The sequence below is a fragment of the Epinephelus fuscoguttatus genome, linkage group LG19 (genome assembly GCF_011397635.1).
Source record: "Epinephelus fuscoguttatus linkage group LG19, E.fuscoguttatus.final_Chr_v1".
Classification (NCBI taxonomy): Eukaryota; Metazoa; Chordata; class Actinopteri; order Perciformes; family Serranidae; genus Epinephelus; species Epinephelus fuscoguttatus.
In genome coordinates this window covers 40856917-40879702 of record NC_064770.1, presented here as the reverse complement: position 1 = coordinate 40879702, position 22786 = coordinate 40856917, and the positions used below count along the sequence as shown (strand labels likewise).

At 39.7% G+C, this 22786-nt stretch overlaps 1 protein-coding gene across 2 annotated transcripts; it reads right to left on the bottom strand.

The window, feature by feature from the left end:
• Positions 1–788: 788 nt before the first annotated feature.
• On the bottom strand, positions 789–22585 carry abi3a (ABI family, member 3a). Of its 2 annotated transcripts, XM_049560365.1 has the most exons (12): positions 22337–22585; positions 20040–20178; positions 19658–19828; positions 14557–14745; positions 9822–9880; positions 9655–9708; positions 8843–9147; positions 8576–8728; positions 6679–6813; positions 4659–4802; positions 4227–4355; positions 789–2140 (listed from the first exon to the last, which is right to left on the bottom strand). In XM_049560365.1, the coding sequence occupies exons 2-12, from the start codon at positions 20169–20171 to the stop codon at positions 1977–1979; spliced, it is 1635 nt and encodes a 544-aa protein (XP_049416322.1). In that variant the 5' UTR covers positions 20172–20178; positions 22337–22585; the 3' UTR covers positions 789–1976. The 2 variants fall into 2 exon arrangements, with proteins under 2 accessions (XP_049416322.1, XP_049416324.1); XM_049560367.1 differs by lacking the exons at positions 4659–4802; positions 6679–6813 and having other exon boundaries at positions 22337–22559.
• Between the last annotated feature and the right edge of the window lie 201 nt (positions 22586–22786).

Genomic DNA, 22786 nt, shown 5'->3' with positions numbered 1-22786 from the left:
TTTTTGCAGGGTTAAGTGGGGAACATAGAACCCGGGAAACATAGATACGGTCCCGCTTGATGCTGTGTGGGCACCACCAACAAAGAAGACCTGTTTCAGGAAAATAAAATGATGACTGTTTTTGTTTAAGAAAAACCCAGAAAGTTCAAAGACCAAAGAGTAGACAGACTGACATCAGTCAAACCTTGTGTTCTCTGCAGGGCCGGTATGAAAAATATGTCATCAATCATTTGGATCAGTTACACACTGTCCTGTGTGTGTCCGTACGACATCTCGTGGAACTGTAGTTTTATTTCTGAACATATCCAACCCTTCTCGCCTCAGAAGGTTTTTTAGGGACTGAAAATGACAAAATTCAAGGAAGAAAAATCCATACAGTTCTCAAAATGTAGCCAAATAATTTACAGAACTTCTCAAATAGTCAGACAGCAAACTGACATGTGTGAGGGCGCAGCTGTAAAATGACGTCACAAAGGAAACAGTCAAACAATTCAGTATCTGACCGAATGTCTCCCCTTCTGTTCATGAGAAATGACATTAATGCATAATGATGTCACAGTCAAGCTGACCTTTGACCTTCATCATTTTATCCTGTTAAACATTTGTGTCAAGTTTTGTCAGAATTAGTGAATGAATTTCTTCAGTTATGTGAGGTCACACTGACCTTTGACCTTTGACCACTTAATTCTGATCGGATGATTCTCAAATATGAGGAAATAACTGAAATAAATCAGCAGCGGTGAGTGAATGAATTAATGAATGAGTGAGAAATAAAAAAATGAACAACATTAAATCTGAAACATTTATTTATTGATCATCTGAATAAAGACATTACATTTGAATAATTCATAATTACTGGCAGTCAGAGCTCTGCCTCTGTGGTTATTGATCATAAACAATAAGATATGAGGTCATTAATGATCAGTTTGAATCATCAGCCTGTAGTTTGTGTCTGTGGCCTGCAGGGGGCAGCAACACTGAGGTTTTAAACAAATATACTGGACGTTCTGTTAATACTTCGTTCTGACAATCAAACAAAAGATTTTAACCTCTAAATTTAATATTTACAGCTGCAGAATCAGTGTGTTAAACACTTCTTAAAATAAACTTATTTAACATTTTAATAACTGGTTTACACACACATCTGACCTTATTGTTGAATTAAAGTAACGAGCTGTAACTTCTCAGCTTCTTCACTTTTCACAGTTTTTTGTTTGTTCTTTTTAGATAATGCATTTCTACAAACAAATAAAGTTCCATTTAAACAATAAAATAATCAGTTAATCAATATTAAAATATGTGCAGCTTTCTGGCCAAACTAATATTCTAACTGGTGTAATGACTGAATCTATAGTAAACTGGGATTAAAACTGCAGCTAACCATGATTTTTATCACCCAATAATCAGCTGAGTTTTATTTATATGATGTCATAAGATCATAATAAATGACATCCACAGGAAACTACTAAAACTTTACGTTATTTATATTTCAGAAGATGAGACCAGTGATTTTTTTCGGCATTTTAGTAAAAAAATGACTTAAAGGATTAATGGATTTATGAAAATGGGTTGAAAATAAATTTTCTGTTTGATGAATCAACTCACTGTTTCAGCTATGATGAGATTTAAAGAAAGTTCAATAATCAATCAGATGAATTGATCTGGAGTCAAAGTGCAGTAACTGTTTGTAACAATGTCATTTATTAGTTTCTTTACTCTGCATGTTTATATTTGTTTGATTATTGATTGTTGCTGTATCATTGTTGAATATACGAACGTTTCCTGTAGAAACACTGTGACTGAGGTTTGGTTTGTTCTTTAACTCTTTACTGTCGTTTAAACTCAGACGTGTAGTTACTGTGGTCCTCCTCTGTGGGGAAGCAGAGAGCACGATCGTTCATTAACATTGACTGTAAAATCTCCCTGGCAACAGTGATCCAAACAAGAAAATAGAAGGATGGGGGCGGGGCTTCAGTCTAACCACATGATTGGACATAGTTTTCAGGGAAGAAGCCCTCGTTGCCATTAAGAACCCCCTCACACCAGCCGTCGTCATGGCGGTGAGTCATGTAGATGATGTCGCCCTCAGTGAATGACAGGTCGTCAGGTTTGGAGGCCTCATAGTTGTACAGTGCCTCCACTGGACACACAGGAGAACTGTAGTCATATATCTGTTTATAAAGTTCAATACATTCATATAACTGTAATATCTTTATCTATACCTGTGATATCTGTATGTTTATATAACTGTAATATCTGTATCTATACCTGTGATATCTGTGTTTATATAACTGTAATATTTTTATCTATACCTGTGATATCTGTGTTTATATAACTGTAATATCTTCATTTATACCTGTGATATCTGTGTTTATATAACTGTAATATCTGTATCTATACCTGTGATATCTGTATGTTTATATAACTGTAATATCTTTATTTATACCTGTGATATCTGTGTTTATATAACTGTAATATCTTTATTTATACCTGTGATATCTGTGTTTATATAACTATAATATCTTTATCTATACCTGTGATATCTGTATATGTTTATATAACTGTAATATCTGTATCTATACCTGTGATATCTGTATATGTTTATATAACTGTAATATCTGTATCTATATCTGTGATATCTGTATATGTTTATATAACTGTAGTATCTGTATCTATACCTGTGATATCTGTATGTTTATATAACTGTAATATCTTTATTTATACCTGTGATATCTGTGTTTATATAACTGTAGTATCTGTATCTATATCTGTGATATCTGTATATGTTTATATAACTGTAGTATCTGTATCTATATCTGTGATATCTGTATATGTTAATATAACTGTAGTATCTGTATCTATATCTGTGATATCTGTATATGTTTATATAACTGTAATATCTGTATCTATATCTGTGATATCTGTATGTTTATATAACTGTAGTATCTGTATCTATATCTGTGATATCTGTATGTTTATATAACTGTAATATCTGTATCTATATCTGTGATATCTGTATATGTTTATATAACTGTAGTATCTGTGTCTATATCTGTGATATCTGTATATGTTTATATAACTGTAATATCTGTATCTATATCTGTGATATCTGTATATGTTTATATAACTGTAATATCTGTATCTATACCTGTGATATCTGTATATGTTTATATAACTGTAATATCTGTATCTATACCTGTGATATCTGTATATGTTTATATAACTGTAATATCTGTATCTATATCTGTGATATCTGTATATGTTTATATAACTGTAATATCTTTATTTATACCTGTGATATCTGTATATGTTTATATAACTGTAATATCTGTATCTATATCTGTGATATCTGTATATGTTTATATAACTGTAATATCTTTATTTATACCTGTGATATCTGTATATGTTTATATAACTGTAATATCTGTATCTATATCTGTGATATCTGTATATGTTAATATAACTGTAGTATCTGTGTCTATATCTGTGATATCTGTATATGTTTATATAACTGTAATATCTGTATCTATATCTGTGATATCTGTATGTTTATATAACTGTAATATCTGTATCTATACCTGTGATATCTGTATATGTTTATATAACTGTAATATCTGTATCTATATCTGTGATATCTGTATATGTTTATATAACTGTAGTATCTGTATCTATATCTGTGATATCTGTATATGTTTATATAACTGTAATATCTGTATCTATATCTGTGATATCTGTATATGTTTATATAACTGTAGTATCTGTATCTATATCTGTGATATCTGTATATGTTTATATAACTGTAATATCTTTATTTATACCTGTGATATCTGTATATGTTTATATAACTGTAATATCTGTATCTATATCTGTGATATCTGTATATGTTTATATAACTGTAATATCTGTATCTATATCTGTGATATCTGTATATGTTTATATAACTGTAATATCTTTATTTATACCTGTGATATCTGTATATGTTTATATAACTGTAATATCTGTATCTATATCTGTGATATCTGTATATGTTTATATAACTGTAGTATCTGTATCTATACCTGTGATATCTGTATATGTTTATATAACTGTAATATCTTTATTTATACCTGTGATATCTGTGTTTATATAACTGTAGTATCTGTATCTATATCTGTGATATCTGTGTTTATATAACTGTAGTATCTGTATCTATATCTGTGATATAGCAGCAGTGGTAGTGGCAGTACCTTTCTCCAGGTACTGGGAGGGGGCGTTGGTGTCGTAGTCCACAGGTGGAGGGAGGGGTGGCATCAGGTCATCAAAACCAACCTCGTCGTCCAATAGGAGAGGAGGAGGCATGGCTGGGAGCTCTAGATCTGGGAGCACACAGGTTTAATGAGTGACAGCTGTGATTAGCCAATCAGGTTTCAGAAGGTCGAGCTTTGACAGAATGCTGCAAAGCTGATTGGAGCTGATGGTTTCTGTGTTCAGGAACTGTGTGTGTACTCTGGTGTGTAGTACTACGACTGTACGAGTGTAACAGTGTGAGATGGTCATGAGAATATGTAGAAACACGTTAACCACGCGTACAATAATTAGAGTTAACAGTACGTCTAAGATGAGTGCTGCTACTGTCAGTGACAGGACACTGACCAACTGTAGTATGTGTGTTTTCTTACCCAGGTGTTCAAGGCGAGCAGGTAAGCAGAGTCGAGGCGAGGAAGAGGAGGAGCGAGGGAGCAGGGTGAAGGAGGAAGAGGAAGAGGAAGAGGAGGGAGGAGGAGCATTGGGGGGAGGGTATGGGGGAGGAGGGGGGATCATCACTGACAGACAGACAGACAGACAGACAGACAGAGAGAATCAGTCAGTACTGACACCACCCAGAAGGAGTGATCATCTGTCGTCACAGACTATCTGTGGATCCTCGTCTCTGTTGTGTTTCCAACACACTTTAGATGAAGCCACGCCCCCTCTAGCATGACGAATGTTTATGTGTTTTTACAAACAGTTGCCGGCTGAATTTTAGTTGTTTCAGCCGTTACAGAGAAACTTCTCTGATTTTCAACCAGTTCGGTGAGCAGATGGCGTTTGGTTCCTCCTGTGCCACAACCAGAAACTCTTCTGCGAATGAGCGGGGAGCTCCAGGCGTTTGACTGCATCTGTCCTCGACCACACTGCGATGACACAGAGCTGGTTGAAAACTGGCAACGTTTCCCTTTAATACCCAGATCACTATTTTCCACGCTGCTGTAATTGTTAGTCTGTCTAGAAATTTGACACTGACTCAGAGGTTCTGGGGTCCTTTTGGGGGGATCAAAGACATCTAGAACTTCCTCATTGCCTGGAACCTTCCCAAGGACCCTCTTCCCTCCTTGAAGTCTTCAGGAACCTTCTCAAGGTTCCTCTGAACCTTAAAGCCCACTGTGACCTCCTGAAGTAACCTTAGAAATATCCAATGACCTTGTCAAAACACCTACAACCTCTTCAGGAACCTTGAACTTTCTAAAATTACTCAAGGAGTTCTCAATGACCCCCTAATTTTCTTAATGACTCCTGAGACTTTCTTAATGATGACTAGAACTCCTCAATGACTCACTCCTGAAACTTACTCAAGGCTTGTAGCCCTTCCCAAATGAACTGGAGACATCTAAAGGGCCATTTGCACATGAACTCCACTCCTGGAAATTCCTCAGTTGCTCTTAAAAACCTCCTAAAGGGTTTCCACAGCTTTCTCAAGGAACTCCTAGTGCCCCTAATATCCTCAAGGACTTCTAGTGCTCCTACATTCCTCAAGAACTCCTAGTACCCCTATCTACTACAAGGACTCCAAGTGCCCCTAATATTCTCAAGGACCCCTAGTGCCCCTAATATTCTCAAGGACCCCTAGTGCCCCTAATATCCTCAAGGACTTCTAGTGCTCCTACATTCCTCAAGAACTCCTAGTACCCCTATCTACTACAAGGACTCCAAGTGCCCCTAATATTCTCAAGGACCCCTAGTGCCCCTAATATCCTCAAGGACTCCTAGTGCCCCTAATATTCTTAAGGACTCCTAGTGCCCCTAATATCCTCAAGGACTCCTAGTACCCCTAATATTCTCAAGGACTCCTAGTACCCCTAATATTCTCAAGGACTCCTAGTGCCCCTAATATTCTTAAGGACTCCTAGTGCCCCTAATATCCTCAAGGACTCCTAGTGCCCCTAATATTCTCAAGGACTCCTAGTGCCCCTAATATTCTCAAGGACTCCTAGTGCCCCTAATATCCTCAAGGACTCCTAGTGCCCCTAATATTCTCAAGGACTCCTAGTGCCCCTAATATCCTCAAGGACTCCTAGTGCCCCTAATATCCTCAAGGACTCCTAGTGCCCCTAATATTCTCAAGGACTCCTAGTGCCCCTAATATCCTCAAGGACTCCTAGTGCCCCTACCACTCAAATGAAGTCCTCCAATCTCATCCTACCTGGATTCTTAGTGCAGCCTCCAAAATGATTCTTAGAACTTTCCCAAGGACTTCTAAACTTTCCTCAAGGATCCTTGAAACATCTTCAAGGCCTCAACACTCAAAGTCTTTATTTAGTTTGATTTCGGTTCTTTAAACAAACAATAGACAAAATAAACTCATCTGGATCTCTATGTTTCATTATTTTTCTACTCTACTGAGATTCTACTGGACGACAGCGGCATCCTCCGTTGGCTTACATGATTGGACAGCAGGCAGGAAGAGAGAGCGTGTGTAGCGGTAGCGGGAGGCGGGGCCAGAGCGGACCCTCAAAGAGAGGGAGCGAGTGGTAGGTGGTGAGCGACGGCGGCGACTCCTCCTGGACAGGAGGGTCTCTGAAGAAAAAACACCACAGAAGAAGAAACTGAAGAAAAACACCACAGAAGAAGAAATGGAAAGAAAAACACTGGCTTAAATTCACCATGTTTTGTTTGGTGACATGACCTCAAACATGTGAATCTACAGAGTCTGATTTTCCTCTGTCTTTGGTGCTTTAATGTTCGTGAGTGAGGAACATTTAAATTACAGGATTTCTGAGCAGAGTCTGGAACGCTGGAAGAATCTGAACAACAAGATGATGTTGAGTCCTAAAACAGTGGTTTCCAACTGGTGCAGAGTTCAGTCATCAGTTCAAGGTCCAGTTTAATACATTCTGTGTCACACCTTTGTTCGGACATGTTGTTGAGCTCGTTTGTTGTCTCCGTTTAGAAGTACAGTAAACGTGACCTGACATAAACGTATTATCCTGACGTGACTTCAGCTCAATGATCTGACATGACTCAGGCCAAATTTGGTTTTGTGAGGAGAAGCACTTGTTCTCGGAGCTGTCTGTCTGACTGACATGAAAACAGTAGCTTAAGTGACAGGAAGCACCTTTTAATGTGTCTTAGGAAGCTGTAGGTGTGTGAACTGATAACACCTGCTTGTCAGACACTTTAAATCGTCATGATGAACTAATTCTTTGATTTTCTTATAAGTAAACCTTCAAATGTGAAACTCCACATCTGAGCCTCTCTTACTTGAAAACAATACCCTGCCCTGAAAACAACAGTTTGCTGCATTTCTGTACCAGGAGCACACTGCAGCCACATGAAAAGGAAGGAGATCTTTTAATCTTTAATTTGTTGTGTGACCTCATCAGAGTCTGAGGAGATGCACTGACTGATGTCGGGATTCCTCCAAAAAGAACCTTGAAGTTAATTGTAAACTGATTAAGACTATGGAGGATTTTAACATATTCACGTGCACTGCTTTACTGGGAAGTGTGGTTTGGAAGGCTTAGGGTGTTTTCACACTTGGTCCTTTTCAGCCCTCTAAACAGACTCAGAGCGGTGACTCAGCATTTTTTGTGCATATGTGAACACTCCAAGAGAACTGAACTCAGACCAGCTCGGGAGTTCAATTCCAGGGTGAGGTTCACTGAACCTCCAGGTTCACTTTGCTCGTTGCCGTTGTATTCAGCCCTCTAGATCACATGCTGCTGACTTGGGACGCTTGAAAAAACAGACGAAACCACGTCAGCCAGTAATGCCTGCAAGGACGCAAGATGAGGAATAGTTTGGTCCACAGAAGATACTGCACGTCTCCAGATGTGGAACGTAGAATAGAGTTAGGGTTAAATGGAGTCCCTTTTATGTTGGTCCACTGTCAGAGGACTCAGTTGGGTTTGTTTAAAAAGGACTATATGTGAAAACACCCTAATACCCATTGATTGATTGATTTCGTTTGATGTATTTTTCTTAATCAGCGAGGCAAAGTTAAATTTCAATATTTCTGAGTTGGGTTTGGTGCAGTGCACCTAACCTAACCTAACCCTAACTTTGATGTTTCATTTCTTCTCAAGGACGCCTTGAATTTTTGAACTTGTTTGTTTGAAAATGAGCCAAATTCACCAACGACACCAGACTGTGTGAAGAACGTTTCATGTCTCATGTCTGTGCTGAGGTTCTGTTAATAAACAGGGTGGAGCTAAATTTTGACATTTCTGAATGAGGTTTGGTTGGTGGAATCACTTCCTGCTTTCAGTGTTCAAACGCAAACATCACACATCACACTGCAGAGACACACAGACAGACAGACACACAGACAGACGGGTACCATCTACTTCCTGGCTAGGTGGAGGTGGAGGGGGCGGAGCCAGCAGTTCTGAACCGTTGATGGGCAGTGGGGGGAAGCCGCCATCATCAGAGGGAGGAGGAGGAGGAGGAGGAGGAGGAGGAGAGGGAGGTGGGAAGCTGCTCTCCTCCATCACTGAGGTGACAAAGATGTGATGTCATCGTGATGTCACTCAGTGTGACCAATGATAGATTTACATGTATTTTAGGCAGTGAAGACGTTATCATGACGTTCTTGTTTTATTCTCACCTGTCTCGAGGCTGAGGGGTGGAGCCAGCGGGGGAGCACTGTGATTGGTCAGAGTCTGTGAAGGAGGAGGAGGTGGAGGAGGAGGAGGAGGGGGAGGGGGCAGAGCCGCCATCTCTCCTGACAAATCTAGTGGGGGAGGGGGCGGGGCCAAGGTGTTGGTGACCTCATCATCCTGGGCTGGCATTTCATTGGCTAAAGGAGGAGGAGGCGGGGCGTCTTCCAGCAGCGTGGTGATGATGTCACACTCAGGTGGGGCTGGGCAGGTGATGGGGATGGTGGGCGGAGCTACAGGTTTCCCAAAAGAGCTGAAAGAGACGGTCACAAATGAAATTTAAAAAGTTACTAAATATGATCAATAATAACGTCTGTGCTACAGAAAGGACTGAACTTCTACTGCGTTACTGCGACCTTGGTTGGAACCAGTGCTTATTTGACTTCCTGTTGCCTTTCTATCATCTTGAACCAGTCTGGCCATTCTCCTCTGACCTCTGGCATCAACAAGGCATTTTGGCTCACTGGATATTTGCTCTTTTTGGGACCATCCTCTGTAAACCCTAGAGATGGTTGTGCTGAAAATCCCAGTAAATACTCAGACCAGCCCGTCTGGCACCAACAACCATGCCACGTTCAAAGTCACTTCAATCACCTTTCTTCATCATTCTGATGCTGCGTTTGAACTTCAGCAGCTCGTCTTCACCAGGTCTACATGGCTAAATGTTAATGAGCTGCTGACACCTGATTGGCTGATTAACTATTTGTGTTAATAAAGTGAGTGTATAAATATATTCATATGGGCAGATGAGGATTATTACCTGCTGACAGGGGGCGCCACCGGACACTGAACTGGCTCTGGAGGTTTGATGGACCTGAGACACACACACACACACACACACACACACACGCACACACAGTCAGTTAAAGTGTGTGATGTGAAACAGGAAGAAGTCGTTAATAGAAACTCAGTAGAATCAGACTGAACCTGTTGGAGGCGCCGTGTTTACGGATGGTTCCTGTTCGGTCTGACTGTTTCCCAGAGACCTAAGTCGGGGGGGGGGGGACATGAGAGTGTGTTAGTGTGTGTGTGTGTGTGTGTGTGTGTGTGTGTGTGTGTGAGCATCAATAGAGCCTCTCAGGCCTCAGCAGCTCTAATTAGACTCTCTAAACATTTTCCCACGCTCAACAAAGACCCACTGTCTGTGTGTTACTGTGTGTGTGTGTGTGTGTGTGTGTGTGTGTGTGTGTGTGTGTCTGTGTGTGTGTGTCTGTCTGTGTCTGTGTGTGTGTGTGTGTGTTCATTAAAGTGTGAACTGTGTGTCGCTGAATGAGCAGCCACAGCAGCAGTAAAATGAAACACAGATGAAAGGACAGTTCCAGTTTTTTCAGACAGAAAAGCTTCAGATTAAACTCAGATCTCAGGAAACATATTTATAATTACTGCATCTCATTTCACTGGAACATGAGTTACAGGTCAGTTACAGGTTAGTTACAGGTTAGTTACAGGTCAGAGCTTTTCTGTCGGTCTGCAGAGTTTTAGTAGTAACAGTGTGATGACACGGTTTTCCTCCATCAGATAACTGCAGCTTTAAAGTCGTCACTCAGCTGCAGCTGCGATCAGATTCTGATCAACTGCTCTGATTTATTATAGATATAATTTAAAACTTCAGCTTGAGACAGGCCTTTAATTCCTCTCACACAAACTGTTGCTCAGCAAAGATCAAGAAATACAATCAGACTCTTGATTTAAACTGGTCCGAATATTACTGTAGATAATAAATCAGTTATGAATCATTGATCTGATCTGACTCTGAAAGACAGACGTCAGAGAGAGTTACAGCACCTGACACACCGAGACAACATCACTTTGTCCTGTTAAACGCTTTATCCTGTTAAAATACTTTATCCTGTTAAACTCTTTATCCTGTCAAAACACTTTATCCTGTTAAACTCTTTATCCTGTTAAACACTTTATCCTGTTCAACACTTTATCCTGTTAAAACACTTTATCCTGTTAAACACTTTATCCTGTTCAACACTTTATCCTGTTAAACACTTTATCCTGTTCAACACTTTATCCTGTTCAACACTTTATCCTGTTAAAACACTTTATCCTGTTAAACACTTTATCCTGTTCAACACTTTATCCTGTTAAACACTTTATCCTGTTCAACACTTTATCCTGTTCAACACTTTATCCTGTTAAAACACTTTATCCTGTTAAACACTTTATCCTGTTCAACACTTTATCCTGTTAAACACTTTATCCTGTTAAACACTTTATCCTGTTAAAACACTTTATCCTGTTAAACACTTTATCCTGTTCAACACTTTATCCTGTTCAACACTTTATCCTGTTAAAACACTTTATCCTGTTAAACTCTTTATCCTGTCAAAACACTTTATCCTGTTAAACACTTTATCCTGTTAAACACTTTATCCTGTTCAACACTTTATCCTGTTAAAACACTTTATCCTGTTAAACACTTTATCCTGTTCAACACTTTATCCTGTTAAAGACTTTATCCTGTTAAACTCTTTATCCTGTCAAAACACTTTATCCTGTTAAACTCTTTATCCTGTTAAACACTTTATCCTGTTAAACTCTTTATCCTGTCAAAACACTTTATCCTGTTAAACACTTTATCCTGTTCAACACTTTATCCTGTTAAAACACTTTATCCTGTTAAACACTTTATCCTGTTAAACACTTTATCCTGTTCAACACTTTATCCTGTTAAACTCTTTATCCTGTTAAACACTTTATCCTGTTAAACTCTTTATCCTGTCAAAACACTTTATCCTGTTAAACTCTTTATCCTGTTAAACACTTTATCCTGTTCAACACTTTATCCTGTTAAACACTTTATCCTGTTAAACTCTTTATCCTGTTAAACTCTTTATCCTGTTAAACACTTTATCCTGTTAAACTCTTTATCCTGTCAAAACACTTTATCCTGTTAAACACTTTATCCTGTTAAACACTTTATCCTGTTCAACACTTTATCCTGTTAAACACTTTATCCTGTTAAACTCTTTATCCTGTTAAACTCTTTATCCTGTTAAACACTTTATCCTGTTAAAACACTTTATCCTGTCAAAACACTTTATCCTGTTAAACACTTTATCCTGTTAAACTCTTTATCCTGTTAAACTCTTTATCCTGTCAAAACACTTTATCCTGTTAAACACTTTATCCTGTTCAACACTTTATCCTGTTAAACACTTTATCCTGTTAAACTCTTTATCCTGTCAAAACACTTTATCCTGTTAAACACTTTATCCTGTTCAACACTTTATCCTGTTAAACACTTTATCCTGTTAAAACTCTTTATCCTGTTAAACACTTTATCCTGTTAAACACTTTATCCTGTTAAAACTCTTTATCCTGTTAAACACTTTATCCTGTTAAACACTTTATCCTGTTAAACTCTTTATCCTGTCAAAACACTTTATCCTGTTAAACACTTTATCCTGTTCAACACTTTATCCTGTTCAACACTTTATCCTGTTAAAACACTTTATCCTGTTAAACACTTTATCCTGTTAAAACACTTTATCCTGTTAAACACTTTATCCTGTTAAACTCTTTATCCTGTCAAAACACTTTATCCTGTTAAACTCTTTATCCTGTTAAACACTTTATCCTGTTCAACACTTTATCCTGTTCAACACTTTATCCTGTTAAACTCTTTATCCTGTTAAACTCTTTATCCTGTTAAACACTTTATCCTGTTAAACTCTTTATCCTGTTAAACACTTTATCCTGTTAAACACTTTATCCTGTTCAACACTTTATCCTGTTCAACACTTTATCCTGTTAAACTCTTTATCCTGTTAAACTCTTTATCCTGTTAAACACTTTATCCTGTTAAAACACTTTATCCTGTCAAAACACTTTATCCTGTTAAACACTTTATCCTGTTAAACTCTTTATCCTGTTAAACTCTTTATCCTGTTAAAACACTTTATCCTGTTCAACACTTTATCCTGTTAAACACTTTATCCTGTTAAACTCTTTATCCTGTCAAAACACTTTATCCTGTTAAACACTTTATCCTGTTCAACACTTTATCCTGTTAAACACTTTATCCTGTTAAAACACTTTATCCTGTTAAACTCTTTATCCTGTTAAACACTTTATCCTGTTAAACACTTTATCCTGTTAAACTCTTTATCCTGTCAAAACACTTTATCCTGTTAAACACTTTATCCTGTTCAACACTTTATCCTGTTCAACACTTTATCCTGTTAAAACACTTTATCCTGTTAAACACTTTATCCTGTTAAAACACTTTATCCTGTTAAACTCTTTATCCTGTTAAACACTTTATCCTGTTAAACTCTTTATCCTGTTAAACACTTTATCCTGTTAAACTCTTTATCCTGTCAAAACACTTTATCCTGTTCAACACTTTATCCTGTTCAACACTTTATCCTGTTAAACACTTTATCCTGTTAAACTCTTTATCCTGTTAAAACACTTTATCCTGTTAAACACTTTATCCTGTTAAACTCTTTATCCTGTTAAAACACTTTATCCTGTTAAAACACTTTATCCTGTTCAACACTTCAACCTGTTAAACGCTTTATCCTGTTAAACACTTTATCCTGTTAAACACTTTATCCTGTTAAAACACTTTATCCTGTTAAACACTTTATCCTGTTAAACTCTTTATCCTGCTAAAACACTTTATCCTGTTAAAACACTTTATCCTGTTAAACTCTTTATCCTGTTAAAACACTTTATCCTGTTTAACTCTTTATCCTGTTAAAACACTTTATCCTGTTAAAACACTTTATCCTGTTAAACTCTTTATCCTGTTAAACACTTTATCCTGTTAAACTCTTTATCCTGTTAAAACACTTTATCCTGTTAAAACACTTTATCCTGTTTAACTCTTTATCCTGTTAAAACACTTTATCCTGTTAAACACTTTATCCTGTTAAACACTTCATCCTGTTAAAACACTTTATCCTGTTAAACTCTTTATCCTGTTTAACTCTTTATCCTGTTAAAACACTTTATCCTGTTAAACACTTTATCCTGTTAAAACACTTCATCCTGTTAAAACACTTTATCCTATTAAACACTTTATCCTGTTAAACACTTTATCCTGTTAAAACACAGGAGGAAATAACCCTTCAGAAAGTAAAACAAGGTCACAGCGAGGCAGTGAAGGAGTGAAGTAGTAAGGAAGTGAAGGAAGACAGAGTCTGAAAGAGGAACTTTTACTGCAGTGTCACTTCTGTTACTGTGGTTCACTGCAGCCGCCAACACTTCCTGTTCGCATCAAGCAGCAGAGACTTCACTCAGAACTAAACTTGACTTCTGCTTCTGGGTTTCAGCTTCTTCTTCTTCTTCTTCTTCTTCTGTAAAAGTGTCTCCTATTTAAACTCTTGCTGATTCAACACAGAACTCCATCTGACTGTGATCGTATTTAACCTTCAGAGTGACGTCCTGACTCAGCTCAGTTTTATTTATAAAGCTCAGAATCACAGATCAGGACGATTCTCAGAGGGTCTCTAACCCTCAGCTCCTCGTGCACGTCGTCACATGTCTGTGTTCACCAGGTGCACCAGGTCAACCTTCAATTCACAGCTTTCCGGTGGAGGTTCTGAATTGCTTAGCCAAGACAGCAGAAACTCTGACACACCTGTTGGATGATGTGTTCATGTGTGTGTGTGTGTGTGTGTGTGTGTGTGTGTGTGTGAAGTACCTTCATGCCGTGGCCCAGGCCGTCCAGCTGCTGGTAGTTGATTGGTCGGCGGCTGTACGGTGGGCGGGGCTGTGTGCCTGCGGGAGGCTGAGGAGGAGGGAGGATCTTGTGGCTACGTGGGACTCGTCTCACCGCCGTGAAGACGCCGATCTCTCTGCGGGAAACCTTCTCTTTGTGCATCTCCACCGTCTGACGACACAAACACACACTGCGTCAGCATTTAAACACGAGTGTTGTTTATGTTTCCAACACGTCCTGTCAGCTGTAACATCACCTGTGATAATGTTTCATGTGTAACTTGAGCTCCAACACTCCAACTCTTCTTTCTTTACACACTTTCTTAAACTGAAAAATATTAATTTACCCTTTAAATCAAAGTGTAGAAAATGACACAGTTTAACTCCACCTCTGAAACACTTCTGTTTTAATGTGGTTGTGTAAAGTGCTGCTTAGAGTCTGATGTTCCTCTCTGCTCATCTGAAATAAAATCACTTCTGTAAACAGAACTAACTGTGTCTGTAACTCAGAGAAGCTCCTCAGATATCATGTTCATGATGGGATGGATGGACAGACAACCTGAAAACACGGGCGACAGACGTGGGCAGAGTCAAAAATAAAAACACAAAACATTTTGATCTGAAAAATTTTAAATGCAGAAACATGATTCATGTTCATGTGATCATGTGTTCCTGTGTTCATGTGTTCCTGTGTTCATGTGCTCATGTATTCCTGTGTTCATGTGTTCATGTATTCCTGTGTTCATGTGTTCACGTGTTCCTGTGTTCATGTGCTCGTGTATTCCTGTGTTCATGTGCTCATGTATTCCTGTGTTCATGTGCTCATGTGTTCCTGTGTTCATGTGATCGTGTATTCCTGTGTTCATGTGCTCATGTGTTCATGTTCACGTGTTCCTGTGTTCATATGCTCATGTATTCCTGTGTTCATGTGTTCCTGAGTTCATGTGTTCCTGTGTTCATGTATTCCTGTGTTCATGTGATCATGTATTCCTGTGTTCATGTGTTCCTGAGTTCATGTGTTCCTGTGTTCATGTATTCCTGTGTTCATGTATTCCTGTGTTCATGTGTTCCTGTGTTCATGTATTCCTGTGTTCATGTATTCCTGTGTTCATGTGTTCCTGAGTTCATGTGTTCCTGTGTTCATGTGTTCCTGAGTTCATGTGTTCCTGTGTTCATGTGTTCATGTATTCCTGTGTTCATATGCTCATGTGTTCATGTTCACGTGTTCCTGTGTTCATGTGATCGTGTATTCCTGTGTTCATGTGCTCATGTGTTCATGTTCACGTGTTCCTGTGTTCATATGCTCATGTATTCCTGTGTTCATGTGTTCCTGAGTTCATGTGTTCCTGTGTTCATGTATTCCTGTGTTCATGTGCTCATGTATTCCTGTGTTCATGTGTTCCTGAGTTCATGTGTTCCTGTGTTCATGTGTTCATGTATTCCTGTGTTCATGTATTCCTGTGTTCATGTGTTCCTGTGTTCATGTGTTCATGTATTCCTGTGTTCATGTATTCCTGTGTTCATGTGTTCCTGAGTTCATGTGTTCCTGTGTTCATGTGTTCCTGAGTTCATGTGTTCCTGTGTTCATGTATTCCTGTGTTCATATGCTCATGTATTCCTGTGTTCATGTGTTCCTGTGTTCATGTGTTCCTGTGTTCATGTGCTCATGTATTCCTGTGTTCATGTGTTCCTGAGTTCATGTGTTCCTGTGTTCCTGTGTTCATGTGTTCATGTATTCCTGTGTTCATGTGTTCCTGTGTTCATGTGTTCATGTATTCCTGTGTTCATGTGATCATGTATTCCTGTGTTCATGTGTTCCTGAGTTCATGTGTTCCTGTGTTCATGTATTCCTGTGTTCATGTATTCCTGTGTTCATGTGTTCCTGTGTTCATGTATTCCTGTGTTCATGTATTCCTGTGTTCATGTGTTCCTGAGTTCATGTGTTCCTGTGTTCATGTGTTCCTGAGTTCATGTGTTCCTGTGTTCATGTGTTCATGTATTCCTGTGTTCATATGCTCATGTGTTCATGTTCACGTGTTCCTGTGTTCATGTGATCGTGTATTCCTGTGTTCATGTGCTCATGTGTTCATGTTCACGTGTTCCTGTGTTCATATGCTCATGTATTCCTGTGTTCATGTGTTCCTGAGTTCATGTGTTCCTGTGTTCATGTATTCCTGTGTTCATGTGCTCATGTATTCCTGTGTTCATGTGTTCCTGAGTTCATGTGTTCCTGTGTTCATGTGTTCATGTATTCCTGTGTTCATGTATTCCTGTGTTCATGTGTTCCTGTGTTCATGTGTTCATGTATTCCTGTGTTCATGTATTCCTGTGTTCATGTGTTCCTGAGTTCATGTGTTCCTGTGTTCATGTGTTCCTGAGTTCATGTGTTCCTGTGTTCATGTATTCCTGTGTTCATATGCTCATGTATTCCTGTGTTCATGTGTTCCTGTGTTCATGTGTTCCTGTGTTCATGTGCTCATGTATTCCTGTGTTCATGTGTTCCTGAGTTCATGTGTTCCTGTGTTCCTGTGTTCATGTGTTCATGTATTCCTGTGTTCATGTGTTCCTGTGTTCATGTGTTCATGTATTCCTGTGTTCATGTGATCATGTATTCCTGTGTTCATGTGTTCCTGTGTTCATGTGTTCCTGTGTTCATGTGTTCCTGTGTTCATGTACTCCTGTGTTCCTGTGTTCATGTGTTCCTGTGTTCCTGTGGTCATGTGTTCCTGTGGTCATGTGTTCCAGTGTTCATGTGTTTCTGTATTCCTGTGTTCATGTGTTCCCATGTTCCCGTGTTCATGTGTTCCTGTGGTCATGTGTTCATGTTTACATGTTCATGTGTTCCTGTGGTCATGTGTTCATGTTTACATGTTCATGTGTTCATGTTTACATGTTGATGTATTCATGTGTTCCTGTGTTCCTGTGGTCATGTGTTCATGTGTTCCTGTGGTCATGTGTTCATGTTTACATGTTCATGTGTTCCTGTGTTCATGTGTTCCCGAGTTCATTTGTTCATGCGGTCCTGTGTTCATGTGTTCCCGTGTTCATGTGTTCCTGAGTTCATTTGTTCATGTGTTCATGTGTTCCCGAGTTCATTTGTTCATGTGTTCCTGTGTTCCCGTGTTCATGTGTTCCCATGTTCATGTGTTCCCGTGTTCATGTGTTCCTGTGTTCATGTGTTCCCGAGTTCATTTGTTCATGTGTTCCCGTGTTCATGTGTTCCCAAGTTCATTTGTTCATGTGTTACTGTGTTCATGTGTTCCCGTGTTCATGTGTTCCTTTGTTCATTTGTTCCTGAGTTCATTTGTTCATGTGTTCCTGTGTTCCCGTGTTCATGTGTTCCCGAGTTCATTTGTTCATGTGTTCCTGTGTTTCCGTGTTCATGTGTTCCTGTGTTCATGTGTTCCCATGTTCATGTGTTCCCGTGTTCATGTGTTCCTGTGTTCATGTGTTCCCGTGTTCATGTGTTCCTGTGTTCATGTGTTCCCGAGTTCATTTGTTCATGTGTTCCCGTGTTCATGTGTTCCCGAGTTCATTTGTTCATGTGTTCCTGTGTTCATGTGTTCCCGTGTTCATGTGTTCCTTTGTTCATTTGTTCCTGAGTTCATTTGTTCATGTGTTCCTGTGTTCATGTGTTCCCGAGTTCATGTGTTCATTTGTTCATGTGTTCCCATGTTCATGTGTTCCCGAGTTCATTTGTTCATGTGTTCCCAAGTTCATTTGTTCATGTGTTCCCATGTTCATGTGTTCCTGTGTTCATGTGTTTACATGTTTCAGGTGGGAAGACATTCCGTGTAACACAGGTCACATGTCACAGGACTCTGTCTTCTGACTGGCTGCGAGTTGCTGCTAAAACTTAAACCAAAGAGCGTGGACACCAAGAGGCGAAGCGCTGTTGAATTTCTGCCAACAGCCACTAGGGGCGCTGCCGCCATTTTGGACTGTTGAGCTTGGACTGTTGCGCCCAGACAACATGCAGGATGTCAAGGAGAGAGGAGGAAACAAGTAAAAGAAAACAGTGTAGTGCAATTAACTGCAACAACTATCAGTGGAACACCCCGCACCTGGCCTTCCACCGTTTCCCGAAGGATCCCGACAGGTAAGAACTCCTGAGGTGTACGTTTTTATTAAGTGTTAAGTGTTTTAATGTCAATTTAATATGCCAGTTTTCGTGGGAATATATATATATATATATATATATATACACACATATATGTATACATATATATACATAATATATATATATATCTATATATAGATATATGTATATATATCTTGGACCATTTATATCAGAACTGATTACTGCTTTAGTATTAAAATATATCATATTAAAATAGCCTATATATTATTATTATTATTGTTATTACTGTCCCCTTACTGTACAAACTGTAAATAAATCTTTATTCCTGACTATGTGACGTCACCATTAATGTGTTTGTAGTTAAAATATTGATTTTTTTTTATTATTATTTATTTATTTATTTATTTTTGGTAGATTGGCTTATGGGGTGACTTTGAAGGAGTAATTAAGTTAATCTTCTCATAAGTGGATGTAATATGTAGAGATGCCATCTAGGCCGTTTTTCTTCGTTTTGTTTTTTTAAAGTCTATATTTTGTTTTACAAAAACGTGAAAAAGCAGCTGTGACCAAGCTACCACGAGGTGAGTAGCATTGTAAGCATAATTAATAGCGATATACTTCAGTTTGTCTGTGTGTCTTTGTATGCAAGCGGGTCTGCTGACAGTCCAAAATGGCGGCGGTAGGACGAAACCATGGGCGAGTCTGTTGCTATGGGGCGTTATATTACCTCTTGGTATCCATGCTGTTTGCTTAAACTGTCCCCAATTTGTGTTTGTGTGAGAGCGGAGGAATGTCCCGCCTCACTCTGCCTCTGATTGGCTCACCTTGACATCTTCACCCTGACTCTAACCGATCCAACCAACAGGCAGCGATCACCACGATCACTACATTTCCCACAATACACGTGGGCTGTGTCCTCCTCCATTAAACATAAAAATGACTCTCATACCGACTGATGGATCATGACCTCATGTTGGCAGCAGGGTCACAGGCCAGAGCTCACCTGACCAATGAGGTTGATGGAAGACTCCATGTGACGCAGCTGATTGGTCTGAGCATCGAGAAGACTCAGCACGCTACTGGCAAGAGTGCTGATCTGGTAGGCGACGCTGGCCAGTGATTGGGTGGTGAAGTTCTTTGTTTCCTCCAACGCTTTCATGCTGCCGTCACCTGACTGACACACAGAGACAGGACAGGTTAGCTTAGCTTAGCACAAAGACTGGAGACAGGACAGGTTAGCTTAGCTTAGCACAAAGACTGGAGACAGGACAGGTTAGCTTAGCTTAGCACAAAGACTGGAGACAGGACAGGTTAGCTTAGCATGTTGGGGCATTAATACTAGTTGTTATAGTAGCAGGACTAGCAGTCAGTGGATTAGTACGAACCTGTACGTAGTTGTTGTAGCAGTAATCGGCCACGTTCAGCAGGTTGTCGTAATTCTCCAGCAGAGCTTTTCTGGCGTTGGGAGCTTCCTCCATGATCTTCATCACTTCCTCTTTAAAGTTCTGCTCCTTCATCTCCGATCTGCAAACAAGATTTATTATTTCATGTTCTGTCTCCTGAGAACCCGTGTGGTCAGTGGCCCTACTCTGTTCCCTCAATCTAAGTTTTGTTTCAATGTTCCCTCGCAGTCACCATCCTTTGTAAAGGATAACGTTCTGCCGTCGTTCTGCCAACTAGGGCTGTAGTCTCCTGGTCGACTAGTCGATTATTTGGTCGCTGTGCTCTCCTCCAACCAAATTCTCATTGGTCAAATAATCTCCGTGTTACTTTCATAAGGAGAAAAGTGCTACATCAACAGCTTTCCAGGATTAATCCATTATTTCCTGCGGCGGGGGGACAGGCTAAGTTACCTGTCAACAACGGGGGTGTTTTCAAAACACCCCCGTTGTTGACAGAAAGTTGAACTCGACCACCCTCACGTCCAGCGTCACGGTGACACAGACCTCCTGTCTGTCTCTGTGAGCTGAAACCATTTCCCTCAGTGGAAACAAAGCTTTGATTTACTTTAATTTCACAGATAAGAAACAATAAATTGTGAAGACAATAAAGCCTCCACTAAAATAGCATTTTAAGTCTTGTGTGTGATTTATCCTGGCTTCATATGAGCGGAGGAAATCTCTGCTAGCTGCTAGGCTAATTTATACAATGTAAAATGCCATAGGCTTGTGCTAATAACGTTAGCATGTTGAATTTGTGGGGAAATGTGTCCAGATAAAGACAAGTGTTTGTCTGTCAGTTCTGTGATTTATAGTGAGGCCAGTTTGTGTACTTGTGTTTGAAATTGTCTCTATTAAGCCATGTTTAATGTGTGTTTAACGTGTGTTTAATGTGTGTTTAATTCAGCCAACGCACTGCAAATGTTCTGCCGACATTCTAACGTTCTACTGATGTTCTACTGATGTTCTGCCGATGCTCTGCTGACATTCTACTAATGTTTTGCAGACATTCTGCGGACGTTCTTCTGATGTTCAGCTAAAGTTCTGCTGATGTTCTGCTAACGTTCTGCCCATGTTCTGCTGATGTTCTGATGACGATTTGCTAACGTTCTGCTGACGTCATGGGTACTTTAAAAACCAGGTAAAGACTCACCTGTTCAGGTGTTTCGTAACTTTATTCACATTTTGTCTTTCCTGTTTGTGTATTTTGATTTTTTTAATGTCCTGTGTAAATATTTGTTTCATATCTCAGGTCATCAGTTTCTGTCTGAAATGTAAATTCAGCCATTATCTACTCACCCATATGCCGAGGGAGGCTCAGGTGAAGTTTTAGAGTCCTCACATCACTTGCAGAGATCCAAGGGGAGAGGAGGTAGCAACACAACTCCACCTAATGGAGGCTGACGGCGCTCCAGATTCAAACGTCCAAAAACACATCATTGAAACCACAAAATATCTCCATACTGCTCGTCCGTAGTGATCCAAGTGTCCTGAAGCCCCGACATAAAACCACTTGGATCACTACGGACGAGCAGTATGGAGATATTTTGTGGTTTCAATGATGTGTTTTTGGACGTTTGAATCTGGGGCGCCGTCAGCCTCCATTAGGTGGAGTTGTGTTGCTACCTCCTCTCCCCTTGGATCTCTGCAAGTGATGTGAGGACTCTAAAACTTCACCTGAGCCTCCCTCGCCATATGGGTGAGTAGATAATGGCTGAATTTACATTTTTGGGTGCACTATCCCTTTAAATCCATAAATAATAAACACAACAATAACACATATATTAAATATCAGTCATGTATTAACAACGTTCAATAAAGCAGTCTGCTGTACTTTTACTTTACTGGACTTCAGGTTGAGGTTCCTCTACTGTGAGTATTTTCATTTTGTGCTGCTGTGAACCTGAACCTGTCCTGAACCTGTTCTCCACCTCACACACAAAGGACAAATATAAATGATGATGAAACATTAATCTGCAGCACTGACTCTTGTTCCTGCTGAAAAAATTGTGATGAGACAGGAAGCATCAGCTCTGATGTGAGCACGAGCCCTCACCGACATTCACCTGCAAATTATGGTTTCAATATCCTGCACGTGACGCGGCCGCGGCGCCTTTTATCTGATTAAGGTCGATTAAAGAAGAAGAAAGGAGAGAAGAAGAAGAAGAAGAAGAAAGAGGAGGAGAAGAAGAAGAAGAAGAAGAAGAAGAAGAAGAGAGCGGAACTGAACTTTATAAACTCACCAGATTCTGCAGAGAAAAATGATCCGCGGGAAAAGTTCAACTGTGAAGAACAAGCGGAGGCTATGATGATGTCTGTCCCTCTGTCCTCTGTCTGTCCCTCTGTCCTCTGTCTGTCTCTCTGTCCTCTGTCTGTCCCTCTGTCCTCTGTCTGTCTCTCTGTCCTCTGAGTCCCGTCGCATCAACCTGCTGCTCAACTTGTTTCTGCATCAGCAACAGCAGCGACCTGCAGCCAAAGATCGTCTCTGCTCCTTCAGAGGTCTCACTCCTCGGGAATACTGGACTGTCCTTTCGGTCTCATGTGTTCAGGAGTCTGGCCGCTGCCTGGAATCTATTCAAGGACCCATGCAATCTCTTCAGCTCCCCTTCATCCTGGAAACTCCTTTAAAGACTCCTGGAATGTAATCAAGGACCACAGAGGGAACCTCTTTACAGAGCAGCAAAAAATCTGTA